Genomic DNA, 21783 nt, shown 5'->3' with positions numbered 1-21783 from the left:
TTGTTTACACTTTATTTAGTCAGATTGCGATACAGCCTTTTTTTTCTACATTTTGTTCCGCATTTTTGTCCGGTGCATTGGGTTTTGTAATTGGCAGGGGTGCAGGATATTTTGGTGCTCATTCTTTCAGAGGGTCTGCTATCTTGGCCTTTTTAGCAGGAGTCTTTTTAAGAGATGCAACGGATTGGATTTAGGATTCTGTTTTTTGGGCCTTTTATTTTAATCAAATTCCACACATTTTATTTCTTGTTTTGTCAAGTTAAAAAAGTAAAATATGAAGCCTTCTGTCTTGTAATAAAATGAAGATTTTTCTAGCTTTAGTGACAGAATAATCAGGATTTTATTAAAGGCAGGAGGCAACTATTTTCCCTTCCATTGTTCCCTTGCTCAGCAGTGTTACTTCGATAAAAGAAGTGTACTGTATTGATTATAGTATTATCTATTTATTTTATTGTTGACATTTGCATTGTTACATTTTTACTAATGTCAACATTTGTTTTTCTTTTTAGGCTAAAATGTTGTTGCTGGTGATTACCTTGGTTTCCTCATCTTGTTGAAAGTTGCTAAAGACCTGTTTGCTGTTGCTTTTGAGAGTTTTCCTGGTTCCAGTTTCCAAAGATTTGGTTCCGATTTCAGTGGTTGAGGTCAAGGACCTTCTCAGAGTGTTCCAGCAAAGCTGCTTGCCGATTGTTTAAAATGTGTTAATTTGTATCTTGGATGCTGTGCTGAGAAAAAAGTTAAAGGGATAGCAAATCAAAATTAAACTTTCATGATTCAGATAGAGCTTGCAATTTTAAGCAACTTTCTAATTTACTCATATTATCAATTTTTCTTCATTCTCTTGGTATCTTTATTTGAAAAAGCAAGAATTTAAGCTTAGGACCTGGCCCATTTTTGGTTCAGTATCTGGGTAGCGCTTGCTGATTGGTGGCTACATTAAGACACAAATCAGCAAGTGCTACCCAGGTTCTGAACCAAATATGGGCCAGCTCCTAAGCTTATATTTGTTTTTTTAAATAAAGATGCAAAGAGAACGAAGAAACTTTGATAATAGGAGTAAATTAGAAAGTTGCTTAAAATTGAATCCTCAATCTGAATCATGAAAGTTTAATTTTTACTAGACTATCCCTTTAAAAGGCCAGTCAACATTCTTATTAATATTACATATTCTGCACTATGTGAAGTTTTGTTACATAAACCTAGCGGTGCCAGTAAAAAAAATTAGGCATATTAAAGATTTAACCCCCCAAAACTTTACTTACCTTCCCTTCCTCACTGTCCTCTTCGGTGCTTGGACAAAATGCCGACGGACATTTGGCCGACAGCATTCTATCCGATGGACATTTGGCCAATGGACAGAATGCCGAAGCATGTTCTGAGTTCGGCCGAAGGCAGATACGCTCTAGAATGCTCTGTTCTAATCAGAGCCTCAGGCGCCGCGACCGCCTCTGGGAACCTAGCCATGGGTCCCAGCCTGCACGTCTTGCAATTCTCTGTCTGGAAAATTATCTATTTATCGAATCTATCTATTGAATTTATCTATCTAATCTATCTATCTCATGGCTGGACTGTTATCCGACAGCCACTTGTGTGTCTGCCAAAAGTCCGTCGAGCAAAAGTCCGGCGGCCAACAGTCTGGCCATGGTCCTCTTCTGCTCCTTTGTTTATTTTCAAAAAATCATTGGTTGCTTTACCCAGAGCAAGGAACACGCTACATTTAGTTCAACTGCACAATCAGGCACGCTGCGATTAGACAGCTCTACCGTGCTATACTTTTGAAAAAATAGAGGAGCAGATGGCGAAGAAGGGAAGTTAACTAAAGTTTTTTTTTTTTTGGGGGGGGGGTGTTTAATTTTTACTATGCCTCATTTATTTAGGTCAATGTTACATAGTGCTGAATTATATAACATTAACCCTTTGAGTGCTAATGACGGCTCTGAGCCGTCACAGAGTTTCCCACTCTGATGCTAATGACGGCTCAGAGCCGTCACTAGCACTCTCCCACCTTGAGGGAGATCTGGGGGCTCCCACCCGCTCCTAGCTCGGCGATTGTGCCTGTAGAGTGACAGGCATCGTCGGGGCTTCCCGTTTTGCGTGGTGACATCACGCGCAATAATGTGATGACGTCACAGCGCAACTTTATTTATACTTAACAATGTTAAGTATAGGAGCAGGGGTCATGCTGCTTAGAAGCCTGTATCTCAGGCATCTAAGCAGCTACAGACCCCAAGACCCACCATTGGAAAGGTAATCGTCTAACCTTTCCAACAGTGTAAGTCTTGGGGGTCTGAAAAAAAAAAGTTATAAAAAAGTGTTCAAAAAATAAAATAAAAATAACATTAAAAAAATCTTAGCACCCAAGTGGGAAAGTGCTTAGCACTCAAAGGGTTAAAGTTTTTCTTTCATGATTCAGATAGAGCATGCAATTTTAAGCAACTTTCTAATTTACTCCTATTATCAAATTTTCTTCATTCTCTTGGTATCTTTATTTGAAATGCAAAAATTTATGCTTAGATGCCGGCCCAATTTTTGTGAAAAACCTGGGTTGTTCTTGCTGATTGGTGGATAAATTTATCCACCAATAAACAAGTGCTTTTCCATGGTACTGAACCAAACAAATAGCTTAGATGCCTTCTTTATCAAATAAAGATAGCAAGAGAACGAAGAAAATTTGATAATGGGAGTAAATTAGAAAGTTGCTTAAAATTGCATGCTCTATCTGAATCACGAAAAAAAAAAATTGGGTTTAGTTTTTTAATTAAATCCTGCCACCTGGTTATTAGGTCACTAAAGCTAGAATGATCTCCATTGTAATATTGTGCAAATATTTCACCAGTTACGTCAGGATTAAAAAAAATAGCCAATTTAATATAATTTTCACATAGGGCTCCCAGATCTCCAGTATTAAACCGGACAGTCAGATATTTTAGCAGGCTGTCCAGTAAAATCTTTTAAAATTCTCTGAAAGTTAGCTAAATATAAAAGGCCTTCTATGCCTCAATAAATTACAAATAAGGAGCAGAAAGTGAGGGGCAGTGTCAAATCCCTTCTCTTAACGTATGTTACTGTCAGCCGTAGAGGCAACATTATTTATTTAGATGTTACTGGCAGCCAAGGGGTAAAATGATTGCTCAGTAGTGAAACATCTGCATAGTGGGATTAAGGGTGGCGGCTAAAGTAGAGCTTTTTGTGGGCATTGTATGAGCCAACCTACCATTGTGCCCATTCACCAACAGATTGCCCAGTGTTTTCATGGAAGACCGCTGGCAACCGTTTTTTCACAACATTTAAAGGGACACAAAACATATTTTCTTTCAGGATACTGAGAATACATTTAAAAAAACTTTCTAATTTACTTCTATTATCTAATTTGCTTCATTCTCAAGGGCTAGATTTATCTTAGAATTCATCTGCAGGCTCGCATGAGCGAAAGTACATCCGAACTTACAGCCATTTCACCACCTGTTATGTGGCGTATCTCAATCCTCCTGGACTTTCAGAATGGGGATATTGAAAGCGTTGCACACTGGCCATTGTGTGCAATGTTAAATACGGGGACACGATGGCAGGCAGACAGGAGTGAAGGCTTTAATAAATCTTGCCTATGGTATCCTTTGTTGAAGAAGCAGCAATGCACTACTGGAAGCTAGCATTTGGTGAACCAATAAAATGTGGCATATATGTGCAGTCACCAATCAGCAGCTCCTGAGACTACCTTGGTATCCTTTTCAACATATGATATATATATATATATATAAAAAAAAAAAGGCAATAGAAGTAAAATGGAACGTAGTTTAAAATCACATGATCTATCTGAATCATGAAAGAAAAATTTTTTGGAGTTAAAATCTTATTTCTAAATTATTTCCTCTGCCAAACATTATTTTTTCACCAATTTCGGTTTCATATCCCTTTCAACCTTTTATATTCTGTAAAATAAACATACATTTTTCACCCTTATTGTAATATTTGTAATTTACTAAACAGCTTATATTTGCTTTTTCCTATGACACCCAATATTAAAAATTAGTTACAGCCCTAAATGTTTTTTAATGTCTTAAACACAGATATTCCATTAGAACAATATAAAATGTAAATGCAGACATTTATAATATACACGTCACCAGATAACACAATTTGTGTCGCAATAACTTGTCTAATTGAAGAGTTTGTGCTGGGCATATTTGGACCAGTCCGCCAGATTCGAATAAAATCTTAGAAAATTACAGTATAAGTGTAAGACATTCTATATTAACCAAATAATAAACCGATGCTTATTCTAATATATCCACCTCAAGTCGTGACCTTCTTGAACTTGCTCTACAATAATTATCGTTTTATAACTCACACTAATAAAGTTAATTTACTTCATAAAAGTAACATACTAAAATAGTAAACTTAAAAAAACAATTGTATTTGCTCGGAGTACAGCCGTTTAATAATAATCATATATCGTTCAGTATACTCAATATGTTAATTCATAACAATTCCCAAACTCCACCCACTATAGACAGCGTTCCTTACAGCAGTTCCGGGTTGTGTATCACATGACTATGTTTCCGTCACATGACATTCAGTCAGCTGTCCGCTGCACAGAGGGTCATACATAGCGGTCTGTCGTGTCGGATTTAGAAGAACTAATAATTATCGGGATTCCTCGGTGAGTTTGTTCACTTCTTTGCCAGGGACCGCGCTCCGTTATAACGTTATCTGCTTCCGAGTTCTACTCTTCATGTACTGACATGGGATTTGGCATATGATGATCAGTAATACGGGTCATTGAAGGGTAATAATATGGGGTACTATCTGTGCAATATGTAAAGGGCTGTTATTGGATGTGTTCATTGGCATTAATCTGGTGACTGCACTGTTTAGAGGTATATGAATGTTACTAGCCCCATAGGTATCAGGCCTTCATTCATGCTCATTTCCTTATGACATTTAGTAAATCCCTGACCAAACCTTTACTAGGAACATGTTACTTTATCACTTCTTTATTTTACTAAATCCCTGACTAAACCTTTACTAGGAACATGTTACTGTATCACTTCTTTATTTTACTAAATCCCTGACTAAACCTTTACTAGGGACATGTTACTGTATCACTTCTTTATTTTACTAAATCCCTGACTAAACCTTGACTAGGATCATGTTACTGTAGTACTTCTTTATTTTAGATTTTTTTTTAAAAGAGACTTGATGTTTATTATGTTAAATATACAACAGCATTTTTCATGATCTATAAAATATCAAGAAAATCCATTAAATTATAATTCTAATTAATTACTTTTTTGAATATTTATAACAAAGTGTATGAACAACTAGTGGTCTGTCACATGATGTACTTAATAGTTTCCATTATCTTTTATTCAATTATTATTTATTTCTCAGTTCTATTAATTTTTAGGTTGTGCAGTGGATGTTTGCCTAGATGTTGTAGACATGGTGGAAAGTTACCAGACTTTTATACAAATATTTATACAAACACATTTTACAATGCTTGTATTCACAGATAATGGGACACATTCTAATATAAATAAAATAACCATATTGTTATGCCCAGGAAAAGTTTATATATATATATATTTTTTTTTTTTACAACACTGCAGCTGATTATGTTGTTACTTTATAAATGTAGAGCTGGTAATCAAATATTAGACATTCTCTTAATCAAAACAAAGATATTCATATAAACTAACATTAAATGTAAATTGAACCAATCTCAATTCACACCTCCAGCCACAACAAGGAATGCCAAATCCTCAATTTTAATCAGAAATAAGTCCAGCCAAGAAACTCATATAAAAGGACCCTTATTAGTCCATCAGGGTCCTAAGAAAATGTATTTTTCTGATGTCATAGTTAAGGGCCAGGTAGTGGCTTGAAACATTGTAATTTTTTTAGGACCCTGATGGACAAATAAAGGTCCTTTTTATATGAGCTTCTTGGTGGACTAACTTATTTCTGATTAAATGACCACTCTTCAGACTAACAGTGCTTTTTGCAAGATGTTTACCTCCTATTTTAGCTTATGCAAATATCATTATCTCTTTGTCATGTAATAATGTATACAGTACCTTCAACTTTGTGTCTTCTATCCTGTCTTAACATACAATTTTATGTTTTATACTTGAAGGAGATAATTGATCTTTTATAATCAGCGGTTTAAGATCCCACTGGTTTAAATACCACACAGTTCTATATTTTGAACATATATATGACCTTATTAAAAGCTTGACATCTTTCATTGTTGCTCTGGGGCCATCATTTGGACATTCAGGGTGAGGTCATTAAGATGAGGATCCAACTTGTGATGGTTATGATATACAAACTGTTTGTAATATATTGTTCATGTCACAGTCCTGTTGCTATATATGGTAGTTTATAACTGAATTTTAATTCAGGTAAATATTTTATGTCAGTATTTTGTCAGTTAATAATTTCTGGAGTGACATAATTCCACAGATTTGTGTTTGTGTTCCCATAATCATGATAAATCAGTGGAAAATTGTAATCAGTTTATATGTAATGCTAACAAATTTTGTATGTCTTTTGTTTAAGCAAGCAGGATTGTTTCATATTGAAGATTTAAACAATTTATTTGTGGGTACTGCATTTTCTATTGTATGTAAATATATTACATATTAAATGGCATCCCAGTACATTCATTGTAGTATTTTCTCACAAAGTTTACATACAAACTCCCAACATTCTTTCCTGCTTCTGCTCCTCCTTTCTAAAATCTACTCTTTAATATATTTCAGAGTAGACATATTTACTCCTGACTTCTCTAACCTTTCTTTCTCACCCTGCATTTTCCAAACCCTAACTAGAGAATCCTGCTTGCTGCTGTCAGAGTTGTGGTTGGGGTCTGGAGAGATCTGGGCAGTGAGCAGATATATCTGACCCCACCTTTCATTTAGATGTTTTGGAGAAAACAATCGGTTTGTTTTGTCATCAAGGGTAGAGTCAGATCAAGCTACAAGTGTATTTGAAGGACACAATAAGTGTAGAATCAAGTATTGTCAAGTATTCTGTGTTTTTTTTTTTTTTTTTCTGCCACACATAGTAGTTTTAAGATGTTGACCTAATTTCAGAGTTTGCCGGGCTTTCTTTGGTGTATGTTGTGTGTGGTAATATATATAATGCACATAGAAAGAAGTGCAATCTCAGGAAAAAACAACCAGATCAATAAATTGTTGGCTTGTTCTATGGGGATTTACTACCTAGGTGCAGCTTCTTTTTAGTCCAGTAATGCTTTTCACAGAGAAGAATTTTCCTGTAGTATGTCAGTCTGATACTGCCTATTGCAGTCAGTCCAGCACCGAAATACCAGGCAATTGCTCTTTGAACAAGGAACACAGCAACCCCAGATGATTGTTTCAGCCTTTATTGGGCCTCGACAGTGAGGTGTAGCCATATTCCTCTAAGCACAATGAGCAAGGAGTCCACGTCTGGTTGCCCCTTTTTCCGTTAGGGAGACTTAATACACATAGAGAGAAATGCACTCTCAGAAACCAGAAAAAAAGGGTCTACCAGACGGGGACTCCTTGCTCAGTGTGAGTAGAGGATTATGGCTACATCTCAGTGACGAGGCCATAGAACAAGCTAGCAAGTTATTGAGCTGGTTGTTCATTCCCTGCAATAGTCCGTAGAGAGACCGGCAATAGGGTACAGACCCACCTGGGTATGATGCACAGTGGACAAGCTGGCGACCTCCAGCCCACAAAGTAGAAATTCAGTAATCCACAGCACCATGTATCTAATAACAAATCTTTTATTGAAGCTAAAACAGCAAATTGTTGTTGTTCATTCCCGAGAGTGCGCTTCTCGCTTTGTGTATTATATAAAAAAAAATTAAGCATTTAGATTATAGACAATATTATTGGCGCATGGCACATTTTCCCTTTTACTATTTAAACATGTCAGCATTTTATTTGCTACAATTCCAAGTCATAGAAAAAGAAAGCTAAATTAGTAATGTTTATTGATAATCACTAATATTATTTTCAGTTTATATGTTACCCTGACAGTGGTCCATAATACATTTTTTTTTAAACTGAATCTTATTTAAAGGTAAAGCACTTGCTTTATATACTGTATTAACTAGCAGTAGGCACATGAGCAGCCCAAGATCTAGTGAAAGTGAGGGGATATGCTCCTTATACATTAGGCCGGGGAAAGACACATAAATTAGTCAGCCTATGCTTTAGGCATGTCCATTTCATAAATTCAGAACCTAATATGACATTTAACTTTTTGCAGGAGAGAAAATATGGATATTCGAGGTGCAGTTGATGCTGCTGTCCCAACAAATATTATTGCAGCAAAAGCTGCAGAAGTGCGGGCGAATAAAGTGAACTGGCAGTCCTATCTACAGTAAGTAAAACTTTGTTTAGGGTTAGCTGATTGTTTATACAAATAGAACCTGTATTTTCAGTGTGCTTTGGGAGTACAAAGTCATTACTAGTCTTGGAGGTAGTGCAAAAAAAGTAGCTATCATGTGACTTGCATGGCACACAAAGCCCACATTTTTTCTTACATGATTCAGATAGAGCATACAATTTCTAAGCAGCGTTCTAATTTATTTCTTTTATTGCTGTTGCTCTGTTCTCTGGCCAGCCTTTGTTTAAAGGGACAGTATACACTCATTTTCATATAACTGCATGTAATAGACACTACTATAAAGAATAAGATGCACAGATACTGATATAAAAATCCAGTATAAAACCGTTTAAAAACTTACTTAGAAGCTGTCAGTTTAGCTCTGTTGAAAAGGTAGCTGGAAAGCCCACTGCAAGTGGGAAATAAGACACTCCCCCCTCCCCCTTCTTTTGCATATGAAAAGACCCTTTACACAAACAGGAGCAAGCTGGAGTAGGTAGCTGACGGTATTCACATAAAACTTTGGGGCTTGGTTAGGAGTCTGAAAATCAGAGCAATGTTATTTAAAAATAAGCAAAACTATACATTTATCTAAAAAAAAACTTTATGGGCTATATAAATAGATCATCTACAAAACATTTATGCAAAGAAAAAATGAGTGTATAATGTCCCTTTAAGAAGCAGCAATGCACTACTGTGAGCTAGCTGAATACATCTGTTGAGCTATTGACAAGAGGCATATATGTACAGCCACCAATCAGCAGCTAGCTCTCAGTGATGCACTACTGCTCCTGAGCATTACCTAGCTCTGCTTTTTGTTAAAAAACTTTCCAACTGATTTCTATTATAAATTTTGCTTCTGTTGTTATCCTTTGGTAAAAAATAATTGAGGTTAGGAGCATGCACGTGTCTTTAGCGATCTAGCAGCAGTGTTTGCAACAATAGACTGCTAAAGACACATGCATGCTCCTAAAGTTAAACCTACATAGGTTTAGTCTTCGACAAATGATACCAAGAGAACAAAGCAAATTAGATAATAGAAATAAGATGGAAAGTTATTTAAAATTGCACGCTCTGGGGCCGATTTAACAAGGTCCGTATCGGCCCCAATGCCTCTGTTTCCGCTTGAGCTCTCAGTCTCACCGGAAAATGAGTTAAGAAGCAGCGGTCTTAAGACTGCTGCTCCTTAACTCGTATGCCGCCTCTGAGACTGCAGACATCAATCCGCCCGATCGCTTGATTGACACCCCCTGTTAGATTGGCTGCAAATCCGCAGGGGTGGCATTGCACAAGCAGTTCACCAGAATCACCAGCGTATCATGTCTGCCAGACATTGATAAATCGGACCCTCTGTCATGAGTATAATTTTAACTTTACTGTCCCTTTAAAAGGACTTTATTTATTTTTATCCTTTTTATCCTTTTTTTTTTTTTCACATATAGCATAGGGTTTGCTGTGTTGGGCGTCATTTTTAAATGTATGAATTACAGATTTGCTTCTTTTTTTTAAATGTCTGTTCTTATGCTTTAATTCCAACTGTATTGTAAAATTTGTTTCCCCTTAATGTATTCCAATTACCTATATCAGCTGTTGAGTACTAACCCCCTTGACGCAAATCAACCCCACATGCCCCTTTATTGGGCTTTGTTTATAGAGCAGGACTTGTTGATGGATATCTGCATGCCTCCGGAAGTGAGGAATGTAGTACTAGCACAGGCTCACTGCTGTCAGCAAAGCTGCGCTGGTAAATTCCTTAACGACCACATAACGTACAGGGTACGTCATCGTCAAGGGGATAATATTATGTGAAGTTGTTTCTTTATGTTCATTTTTTTATTTGTAAGAGCTGCTGATGCTCTATTGTAACAATTGTGCTTTGTCACCTACTCTCTAACAATAAATACTCTCAAGAGGAGAGAAAATATACCTATGCTCTGCAAAGTGCATCTTAATTAATATCTAAAGAACAGGATATATATAATAAAAAACAATACATTTTAATAGGCAATAATATGTACATATAATCACACAATGTAATTACAATGTAATCACATAAAATAATCACGTAAAAGTGGACAAGATATGTAGTATCAAATATAGGAATGTAATCCGAATCACAAAGGTACAACTTGTTAAAAAGTCCAGAGAGGAATGGATCCTGCTGTGCTTCTGAGTTATATTGCAGAAAATGGATATCGGGGTTACTGGAATACAAGAAAGATCCCAATCTCCAAACAGAGAAGCAGATCCAAAGTAAGGTATTACGTTTTACTTACACCAGAATGTAGAGAAAATAACTAATTTTGTAGTTGATTTACAAAACTTGCTTTTCCTACAGAAACCCTCTGATTACATTGTTTCCAATGCAGCAAACGATTCTGGGTAAGATATGCAAATTAGGTTCACAATGACTCACTTTTTTACTTTAGCCGGATTTTTAGGCAGATTTCCCTTTACGCCATAGCATCGCTGTATACCCAGCTTTTAAGCTTAGCTAGGTTTAGTACAGTGGTTCAGACCAATGGAGGATTTCACTTTTCGCCTCCCCATAATTTTTATTGTTGTATTTTGCCGAGAAATCAACTTTAACCAGCAGTGATTCAACCTACTCCCAGCTGATGAGTGGCAAAACCACGAAACAGCTGTCCTGGGCTTGGTCTGTTATATATACATACACTTGGTAGGTTCATAGTGTCTATATTGTATATTTATGAACCACCACTATAGCAAATAAAATAAAACACAAAGCAGTATATAGAAGAGCAAGAGCCACCCTATACAAAACATAAAATATTTATCATATACACATAATATACATGAACTGATGTTAAAAAGAGTGCAAAAAATGCATAACTCAAATATGGGAATTAAGTACAAACAAACCATGAGATTGGAGTGATTTTAGCTGAAAGATCACTTCCCCTCTTTCTTAAGAAGTTCCTTATGTGAATCTTCTCCCCTCCAATGTCCCTTATGTTTATCTATACCTATATATGAAAAATAACCAAGGTTAACATTTTTACATAGTGCAAATTGCTTTGGAACGTTTAAGTCCTTATTCCTGTCTATGTTACAATTCTCAATGGACCCGATATGCTTTCTGATTCCATCTCGTAGGGGTCTTTCAGACTCTCCCATGTACTGCATTCCACATTTACTCTGTATAGCATAGATTACACTTTTATCTGTACATCTTATGTTATTTATTCTATATCTGGTCCATTGAAAGGCCATTATGGGCAGAAACGCGTTGTTCTGTTTTCAGTCCCTCATCGGCTTCTGTACTCTGTTTGGATATATCAGCATAACAGCGAGGATTTGAAGACACCGGATACACTTGCGAAGGGGAAATTCTCCATCTATGGACATAGCAGAACACTAAGTAAAACGTAACAGCTTACTTTGGATCTGCTTCTTTGTTTGGTGATTGGGATCTTTCTTGTATTTCAACAACCTCGGTATCCATTTTCTGCAATATAACTCGGAAGCCCTTTGATTATATTCCTACATTTGATACCACATATCTTGTCCACTTTTATGTAAGTTTTTATGTGATTACATTGTGTGATTATATGTGCATATTATTGCCTATTAAATTGCTATATTACATTTAGCCACCAATCAGCAAGCGCAACCCAGGTGATGAACCAAAGATGTGCCGGCTCGTAAGCTTACATTCCTGCTTTTTCAAATAATCGTTCAGCCCCATTGCACACGTCACGGCCCGGCGGAAAACAACGATTAGTGTATTGCAGATGAGTCATCTGTCAATCAACTGAGGGCTATGGTGAGTGGAGGAACGGCGCTTATTCCGGCATTAAAATGTAAAAATCTAATAATATAAGGAAAAATTTTGCAATTTCATGAATGAAAGTCTCACAAATTTTTAAAATTATATCCTATAACTTGAGCGAGTATCCTCAAGTTTACCTTTACTTTAAGAGACAGATATGTGGCAGATTTAAACATCTGCAGTCTACAGTATGTACTACCAATTCTCAGAATTGGAAAACCCAAAATATTCAGAGGTAAATTACAGGACAGTTGTGCAAAATAGCTAATGAAAGTACAATGCAAAGTTGTGTTTTTAATATGCATAAATATTTTATATTACAGTATGCATAGAGTGCTAACGACGGCTCAGAGCCGTCGCTAGCACTCACTTACCTTAAAAGCAATCTGGGGGCTCCCATAGACCCCTACCCCGGCAATCGGACCTGTATTGTGACAGGCATCGCCGGGGCTTCCCGTTACTGCGCAACGTTATTTAAAAATTACAATGGACAAGATAGGGAAAGGGGGCATGCTGCTTAGAAGCCTGTATCTCAGACATCTAAGCATCTACAGACCCCCAAGAACCCACCATTGGAAACCTTTCCAATGGTATAAGTCTTGGGGAACTGGGGGGGGGGAATAAAAAAAAAATAAAAAAAATAGTAGAAAACAAAAAAAAAACTTAAATCCAGCTTAGCACTCAAAGGGTTAAAGGGACAGTCAAGTTAAAAAAAAAAAAAAAAAACGTCCATGATTTAAATAGGGCATGTAATTTTAAACAACATTCCAATTTACTTTTATTACCAATTTTGCTTTGTTCTCTTGGTATTCTTAGTTGAAAGCTAAACCTAGGAGATTCATATGCTAATTTCTTAGACCTTGAAGGCCGCCTCTAATCTGAAAGCATTTTGACAATTTTTCACCACTAGAGGGCGTTAGTTCATGTGTTTCACATAGATCACATTGAGCTCAGGCAAGTGAAGCTCCTAGGAGTCAGCACTGATTGGCTAAAAGTGCAAGTCTGTCAAAAGAACTGAAATAAGGGGGCAGTTTGCAGAGGCTTAGATATAAGGTAATCACAGAGGTAAAAAGTATATTAATATAACTGTTGGTTATGCAAAACTGGGGAATGGGTAATAAAGGGATTATCTACCTTTTTAAACGACAAACATTCTGGTGTTTACTGTCCCTTTAAGTGTGCAGTTATATGCCATAGTGCTTAGCATTAACACGATCTTTAAGAACCTTATTGAAAACAATGACATTGGTTATGCATGGTAAATAAACTTTCTTTCTTTGATTATTGACTTTGATCCCTTTTCATGTAATTAAAGGGTTATACAAATTTGGTGAAGTACAAATAACAAACCAGTTGCACGTGAAAGATAATGTTAGTGTCAGTAAAACACTTACTTGCAAAATGAAGCTTCTTTCTTATGAAATATAACATTTTATGTAATCCAAGACATTCTCCAAATAGGGTTGTGTCTTTCGAAAAGCACACAGCCAATCACAGCACTATAAATATTTATATTCATTATGCCAGATCGCAGTTCCAATTGCATGCGCATTGTGGACACAACTAATTGCATGTACACTAGCATTACTGGCCATCATCCAAACCCAACATTATTATGCTTTTTTGCACGTGCTATGACTCTATCTGCCACCAGCACATCACTAACAGGGGCTTTATCGGCAAGATGGTGACATTGGTGATTATGCCGCCTTCTCAGTGGGTATACACGATCGCAAAAGCTAATGTATGTGCATGCGAGGGTACGTGTGTGTTCCAGGAATACATGGTGCAATTCCTACTGAGGCAGCCAACCATGATAGGGCTTGCATAATGAGTCCCACTGTGGGTTTGGAAAGGGATTGCATTTTATTGCGGCAAAAGGAGAGAGAACTTCTAATTGAAGGTATTTGACAATCTTCTATACAATTAAAGGAACATGAGACCGAAAATGTTTCTTTCGTGATTCAGTTAAAACGTACAATTTTAAACATGTTTCCAATGTATTTCTATTATCACATTTTATTGTTATCCTTTGTTGAAATGCAGGAAAGTAAGTTCAGGAGTGTGCACGTTTCTTCATCACTATATGGCAGCAGTTTTGCGGTAATGTTATACATTAGCAAGAGCACTAGATGGTAGCACTATTTCCTGTCTTGTAGTGCTCCAGACATGTGCACGCTACCTATCTAGATAGCTCTTCAATAAAAAATAACATTAGAACGAAGCACATTTAATAATATAAGTACATTAGAAACTAGTTTAAAATTGTATTCTCTATCTGAATCATGAAAGAAAAATGTTGAGTTTCATGTCCCTTTAACAAACTTTGCATTAGAGATTTTTTTTTTCAGTTTCATACCCCTTTTAAGTCTGAAAATTGTGGCTTTTTTAATTAAACTGAAAAAGCATGCTGCAGACTAACCCTGCTACATATCTTTCTCTAATTGGATTTAAAAGATAACTGTAAAAGAAGGATTTTTGTTTACTAACATTACGACCAGGATTGACCTTGTCATCTGCACACTTAAGTCTGGATCGGCTCCTCCAAATGAGCCAAGTGGTGGGTAGAGTTTGACTGTTTAAAAACATTTGCATCAAACAGGAGGTTAATTTGTTTTAAAACTGTTTAGACTTTTTCTAGTTTGTTATTCTATAGCAAGATAACAGAAGTGAGCTAGCAGCCAACAACAACTAATTTGAAAGCAGAGCCTCATTTTTGATGGAATGGCACCATACTCAATTGGTGCCAAGGAGATTTTCATAAAAAAAAACAGGGGCATTATTAAGGAGCCCCTATGGCCCCCTCTGGATTTCTTATAGGCAACTGAGATCCTTTGTTTGAAATAAGTGGTTAATCTGTTTTAAATGAGGGAACTCCTCCAGTTTGTAGGTCCACTGTGATAATGGTGATGGTTTTTCACCAGTAGGCGCCATGGATCTTTTTCATAATAAGGTGGGTTTAACAACGCCAATAAAATACTGAGGGCTGATACCTTATTTAGATTGGCTGCACTGCACAAAACCACAAAAGCTTATTTGGGGAAAAAAAAGGTAATTAGGGGGGTTAATTATAAAACTCATATACAGTGTTTTTTCTTTTTATATAAATATATTTTTTGTTTTGCATTTGAAGAGATCTATTATATGTCACGCACAGAAGAACATTTTTATGTCTCTTTAAAATGTTCTCTAGTGAGCCTTGGCACCTAACAGACTTAAAGGGACAGTCTAGGCCAAAATAAACTTTCATGATTCAGATAGAGCATGTAATTTTAAACAATTTTCAAATTTACTTTTATCACCAATTTTGCTTTGTTCTCTTGGTATTCTTAGTTGAAAGCTTAACCTAGGAGGTTCATATGCTAATTTCTTAGACCTTGAAGCCCACCTCTTTCAGATTGCATTTTAACAGTTTTTCACCACTAGAGGGTGTTAGTTCACGTTTTTCATATAGATAACACTGTGCTCGTGCACGAGAAGTTATCTGGGAGTAGGCACTGATTGGCTAGACTGCAAGTCTGTCAAAAGAACTGAAAAAAGGGGCAGTTTGCAGAGGCTTAGATACAAGATTATCACAGAGGTTAAAAGTATATTATTATAAATGTTAGTTATGCAAAACTGGGAAATGGGTAATAAAGGGATTATCTATCTTTTAAAACAATAAAAATTCTGGTGTAGACTGTCCCTTTAAAGGGACAGTCAACACCAGAATTTTTGTTTTTCTAAAAGATAGATTATCCCTTAATTACCAATTCCCCAGTTTTGCATAACCAACACAGTTATAATAATACATGTTTTACCTCTGTAATTACCTTGTATCTAAGCCTTAGCAGGCTGCCCCCTTATTTCAGTTCTTTTGACAGACTTGCATTTTAGCCAGTCAGAGCTGTCTCCATGGTAAATTCACGTGCATGAGCTCAATGCTAGCTATATGAAACACGTGAACTAATGCCCTCTAGTGGTGAAAAACTGCATCAACATGCATTTAGATTAAAGGCGGCCTTCAAGGTCTAAGAAATTAGCATATGAACATCCTAGGTTTAGCTTTTAACTAACAATACCAAGAGAACAAAGCAAAATTGCTGATAAAAGTAAATTTGAAAGTTGTTTAAAATGACATGCCCTATTTGAAACATAAAAGGTTTTTTTTGGACTTGACTGTCCCTTTAATCTATATAGGATGTACTGTATGTCCTTGGGGATTTTGTTTCCCACCTAAACTCATTGTTAAGTTATTCAATTAATTAGTTTTCAGTATACAACCACAAGCTGCTACTGTTTTTTTTTTTTTTTTTTTTAAATCCTTAAAGGGCCACTGTAAGTAAATATTTTCTATGCCTGTTACTAACTAACAACCCCAAATACGCTTTTTATCAATAGCATTTCATTAACATATCTCTACTGTATATCAGAAATCTTGTCTGCAAATTTAATTGTTTTCCAAACCCACTCAGTGGATATCCTTTGCTCTCTACCAATCCGTTTACAATACCTAGGTTTCAAAATGGCGCTTTAAACACAAAGTTATTGGTTTAAGTATTTTGAACATGCAGTGCTGAAAATAGTGGGCAGGATAACGTGACATCATCGGTGAATAAAAGATATAACTTTTAGAACGTTATGAAACGTTTTGGAGAAAATATAGGTTAGTAGGTTTTAATTAATGTTTATTAACTTTAATATGTTAGTTGTTTAGCTTAAAAATTATAACAGAAAGTAATCCTTTAAAGGAAACTGATCATGAATTTTGTTATCCAAATGCAGTTATTGTTTTGTGTTTCTTACCTTGAAATCTATTACTGTGTTTGTGTTGATTGCTTTCGAATGATTCTTTGCTGATGAGATGACATTACTGATCATTATCATGTGATATCTTTAATGAAATTGAAGATGAACATAAATATCCAATTAAGCTAAAATGCTGATCCAAAAATGTGGCTTTCTGAGTACAATCAGTGAGTGCTAATATGGCAAACTCCCTCTAAAACTTTTATGGCCATACATGGATTACATAGTAGAAAAGTTTGCTAAAGAGTTCGTCATGGCTATGGACGCAGGAATTATAAGCAGTGTTTTCTGTTCATTTAGCTGGTGCGCTTACATTTTTGAATAGCCATTGTGCTATGATTGCTGTACTCCTTCGTTACCTGAGGGTTAGATATGTGATTTACACTGTTAGTACGAGCCAGAGTTCTTACACAGGTTTAGCGGACTAGATAATTACTACATTTATCTATGAGATATGACTTTCAGGTTGCTAGTGGGTAGATACCTTAATCTATGGGCAAGGGGTCACTCCCCTATGGAAGCTACCATATAAATACACATGAGCTTTCCTGGGATGGTCTTGCTTCTTGGCTGTGTTTTTATGCTGTTAGCCTGCATCTGCTCATGGTTTGCTAAGTGAACCTCCTTGTATACTTTCGGCTAGATTACGAGTTGTGCGGTAAGCTTAAAAAGCAGCGTTAACAGGTCCTAACGCTGCTTTGTTACGCCCGCTGCTATTACGAGTTTTGCAGGTATAGGTTTACCGCACACTTTTTTTGGCCTTACCGCAAACCAACTTACGTGAATTTCGTAAAGCCTTTTTTCTGTGGGACTTCCATAGCGCCGGTATTACGAGTTTGTCCTGGGAGGCCAAAAAGTGAGTGGTACACCCTACCCCGTCAAGATTCGTACCGCATTTTAAAGTCAGTAGTTATGAGTTTTATGTTGCAACGCCGTAACATAAAACTCATAACTAAAGTGCTACAAAGTACACCAACACCCATAAACTACCTATTAACCCCTAAACCGAGGCCCTCCTGCATTGCAAACACTATATAATAAAATTTTGAACCCCTAATCTGCCACTCCGGACATCGCCACCACTATAATAAACATATTAACCCCTAAACCGCTGCACTGCCACCACGCAAACACTAGTTAAATATTATTAACCCCTAATCTGCTGCCCCAACATCGTCGCCACCTACATTATACTTATTAACCCCTAATCTTCCGCTCCGGACATCGCTGCCACCTACATTATATTTATTAACCCCTAATCTGCTGCCCCAACATCGCCAACACCTACCTACATTTATTAACCCCTAATCTGCCGTCCCCAACGTCGCCACTACTATTCTAAATTTATTAACCCCTAAATCTAACCCCCTAACTTAAATATAACTTAAATAAATCTAAATTCAAATTCTTATCATTACCTAAATTATTCCTATTTAAAACTAAATACTTACCTATAAAATAAACCCTAAGCTAGCTACAATATAACTAATAGTTACATTGTAGCTAGCTTAGGGTTTATTTTTATTTTACAGGCAAGTTTGTATTTATTTTAACTAGGTAGAATAGTTACTAAATGGTTATTAACTAATTAATATCTACCTAGCAAAATAAATACAAATTTACCTGTAAAATAAAACCTAACCTAAGTTACAATTATACCTAACACTACACTACAATTAAATATATTCCCTACATTAAATAAATTTAAATAAAATTAGCTAAATTACCAAAAAAAACACTAAATTACAGAAAATAAAAAACTAATTATAAGATATTTAAACTGATTACACCTAATCTAAGAGCCCTATCAAAATAAAAAAAGCCCACCCAAAATAAAGAAAAACCCTAGCCTAAACTAAACTACCAATAGCCCTTTAAAAGGGCCTTTTGCGGGGCATTGCCCCAAAGAAATCAGCTCTTTTACCTGTAAAAAAAGAAATACAAACAAACCCCCCAACAGTAAAACCCACCACCCATACAACCAACCCCCCTAATAAAACCGTAACTTAAAAAAAAATAAGCTCCCCATTGCCCTGAAAAGGGCATTTGGATGAGCATTGCCCTTAAAAGGGCATTTAGCTCTATTGCTGCCCAAAGCCCTAACCTAAAAATAAAACCCACCCAATACACCCTTAAAAAATCCTAACACTAACCCCTGAAGATTCACTTACCGGGAGAAGTTTTATCCAAGCGGCAAGATGTCCTCAATGAAGCCGGCAGAAGTGGTTCTCCAGACGGGCAGAAGTCTTCATCCAGACGGCATCTTCTATCTTCATCCATCCGGCGCGGGTCCATCTTCAAGACATCTGGCCCATCCTCTTCTTTCGATGGCTAACGGCGAATAAAGGTTCCTTTAAATGATGTCATCCAAGATGGCGTCCCTTAGATTCCGATTGGCTGATAGAATTCTATCAGCCAATCGGAATTAAGGTTGATAACATCCTATTGGCTGATCCAATCAGCCAATCGGATTGAGCTTGCATTCTATTGGCTGTTCCAATCAGCCAATAGAATGCGAGCTCAATCCTATTGGTTGATTGCATCAGCCAATAGGATTTTTTCAACCTTATTTCCGATTGGCTGATAGAATTCTATCAGCCAATCGGAATTTAAGGGACGCCATCTTGGATGACGTCATTTAAAGCAACCTTCATTCGCCGTTAGCCATCGAAAGAAGAGGATGCTCCACGCCGGATGGATGAAGATAGAAGATGCCGTCTGGAGGACCACTTCTGCCCGTCTGGAGGACCACTTCTGCCGGCTTCGTTGAGGACATCTTGCCGCTTGGATGAAGACTTCTCCCGGTAAGTGAATCTTCGGGGGTTAGTGTTAGGATTTTTTAAGGGTGTATTGGGTGGGTTTATTTTTTAGGTTAGGGCTTTGGGCTGCAATAGAGCTAAATGCCCTTTTAAGGGCAATGCCCATCCAAATGCCCTTTTCAGGGCAATGGGGAGCTTAGTTTTTTTTAGCTAGGGTTTTATTTGGGGGGTTGGTTGTGTGGGTGGTGGGTTTTACTGTTGGTGGGGTTGTTTGTATTTTTTTTTACAGGTAAAAGAGCTGATTTCTTTGGGGCAATGCCCCGCAAAAGGCCCTTTTAAGGGCTATTGGTAGTTTAGTTTAGGCTAGGTTTTTTTATTTTTTTTATTTTGATAGGGCTCTTAGATTAGGTGTAATTAGTTTAAATATCTTGTAATTTGTTTTTTATTTTCTGTAATTTAGTGGTTTTGTTTTTGGTAATTTAGCTAATTTAATTTATTTAATTGTATTTAATTTAGGTAATTTATTTAATTGTAGTGTTAGGTGTTAGTGTAACTTAGGTTAGGTTTTATTTTACAGTTCAATTTGTATTTATTTTAGCTAGGTAGTTATTAAATAGTTAACTATTTAGTAACTATTCTACCTAGTTAAAATAAATGCAAACTTGCTTGTAAAATAAAAATAAACCCTAAGCTAGCTACAATGTAACTATTGGTTATATTGTAGCTAGTTTAGGGTTTATTTTATAGGTAAGTATTTTTAGTTTTAAATATGAATAATTTAGTTAATGTTAGGAATTTTATTTAGATTTATTTAAATTATATTTAAGTTAGTGGGTGTTAGGGTTAGACTTAGGTTTAGAGGTTAATACATTTAGAATGGCGACGTTGGGGGCGGCAGATTAGGGGTTAATAAATGTAGGTAGGTTGCGGCAACATTGGGGGAGGGAGATTAGGGGTTAATAAATATAATGTAGGTGTCGGCGATGTTGGAGCCGCAGATTAGGGGTTAATAAATATAATGTAGATGTCGGGGCGGCAGATTAGGGGTTAATAAATGTAAGATTAGGGGTGTTTAGACTCGGGGTTCATGTTAGGGTGTTAGGTGTAAACATAACTTTAGTTTCCCCATAGGAATCAATGGGGCTGTGTTACTGAGTTTCACGCTGCTTTTTTGCAGGTGTTAGACTTTCTCTCAGCCGGCTCTCCCCATTGATGTCTATGGGGAAATCGTGCATGCGCACGTAAAACCAGCTCACCGCTGACTTAAGCAGCGCTGGTATTGGAGTGCGGTATGGAGCTCAATTTTGCTCTACGCTCACTTCTTGCCTTTTAACGCCGGGTTTGTAAAAACCCGTAATACCAGCGCTGCAGGGAAGTGAGCGGTGAGGAAAAACTGCACGTTAGCACCGCACAGCTCATAACGCAAGATTTGTAATCTACCCGTTTGAAATAAAAAAAAATACTATACTGATATTACCACCAACATTTCCACGTTTCAGGCCCACACAACTCTAAGAAGTCATAACTAAGGGGAGCACTGGCCAGGAACTGTGCAACATTTAAAAAAATGGGGCCCATCTGTTTTAAGTGCTGTCACTATTGCTATTTGTGGAGTTTGCAGACACTCCTTGTGGACACACCATACAAGTTTACTTTAAAAGTGGGATCAAACTCATTCAGACCATTTGCATTTATGTGACAAAAATGTAATAAATTATATATGGAGCATTCAAACAGGAATCATATTATAGAATTTATATTACCATTGCTATGTAATAACATTCTGTCAACGTATTTGTTGGGATAGTTCTTTGTGGCTTAAAACCATTGATCTCATCCACTGCCATCACTGCATATATGCACACGTTCTTTATTTTCAACACAAAAGGCTCCTGTCTGATTCATAATAGCTAGTAGGCTCTGAGGTTTTAAAGGAAATCTCCACTGTGCAGCAGGATGATGACTAGAAATCTATTCCTTTGATGTAGGCTATATTTGAGGAATGCAGTGCTCTTATTACTTATAGGGCAAAGAAAGAAAAATGTATGTATGAAAAGA

At 36.6% G+C, this 21783-nt stretch overlaps 1 protein-coding gene across 2 annotated transcripts in view; it reads left to right on the top strand.

Moving 5' to 3' along the window:
* Nucleotides 1-4537: 4537 nt before the first annotated feature.
* ATP6V1H (ATPase H+ transporting V1 subunit H) overlaps nt 4538-21783 on the top strand; it is a 364453-nt gene continuing 347207 nt past the window's right edge. For both annotated transcript variants that reach the window (XM_053715039.1, XM_053715040.1), the window contains exons 1-2: nt 4538-4660; nt 8266-8379. In XM_053715039.1, the coding sequence (XP_053571014.1) occupies nt 8276-8379 (104 nt within the window). In that variant the 5' untranslated portion in view covers nt 4538-4660; nt 8266-8275. The remainder of the gene's footprint in view (nt 4661-8265; nt 8380-21783) is intronic.

The sequence above is a fragment of the Bombina bombina genome, chromosome 5, assembly GCF_027579735.1.
Source record: "Bombina bombina isolate aBomBom1 chromosome 5, aBomBom1.pri, whole genome shotgun sequence".
In the NCBI taxonomy this organism is placed as follows: Eukaryota; Metazoa; Chordata; class Amphibia; order Anura; family Bombinatoridae; genus Bombina; species Bombina bombina.
The sequence above is the reverse complement of the archived record's forward strand: the minus strand, read 5'-3'. Positions and strand labels throughout refer to the sequence as shown.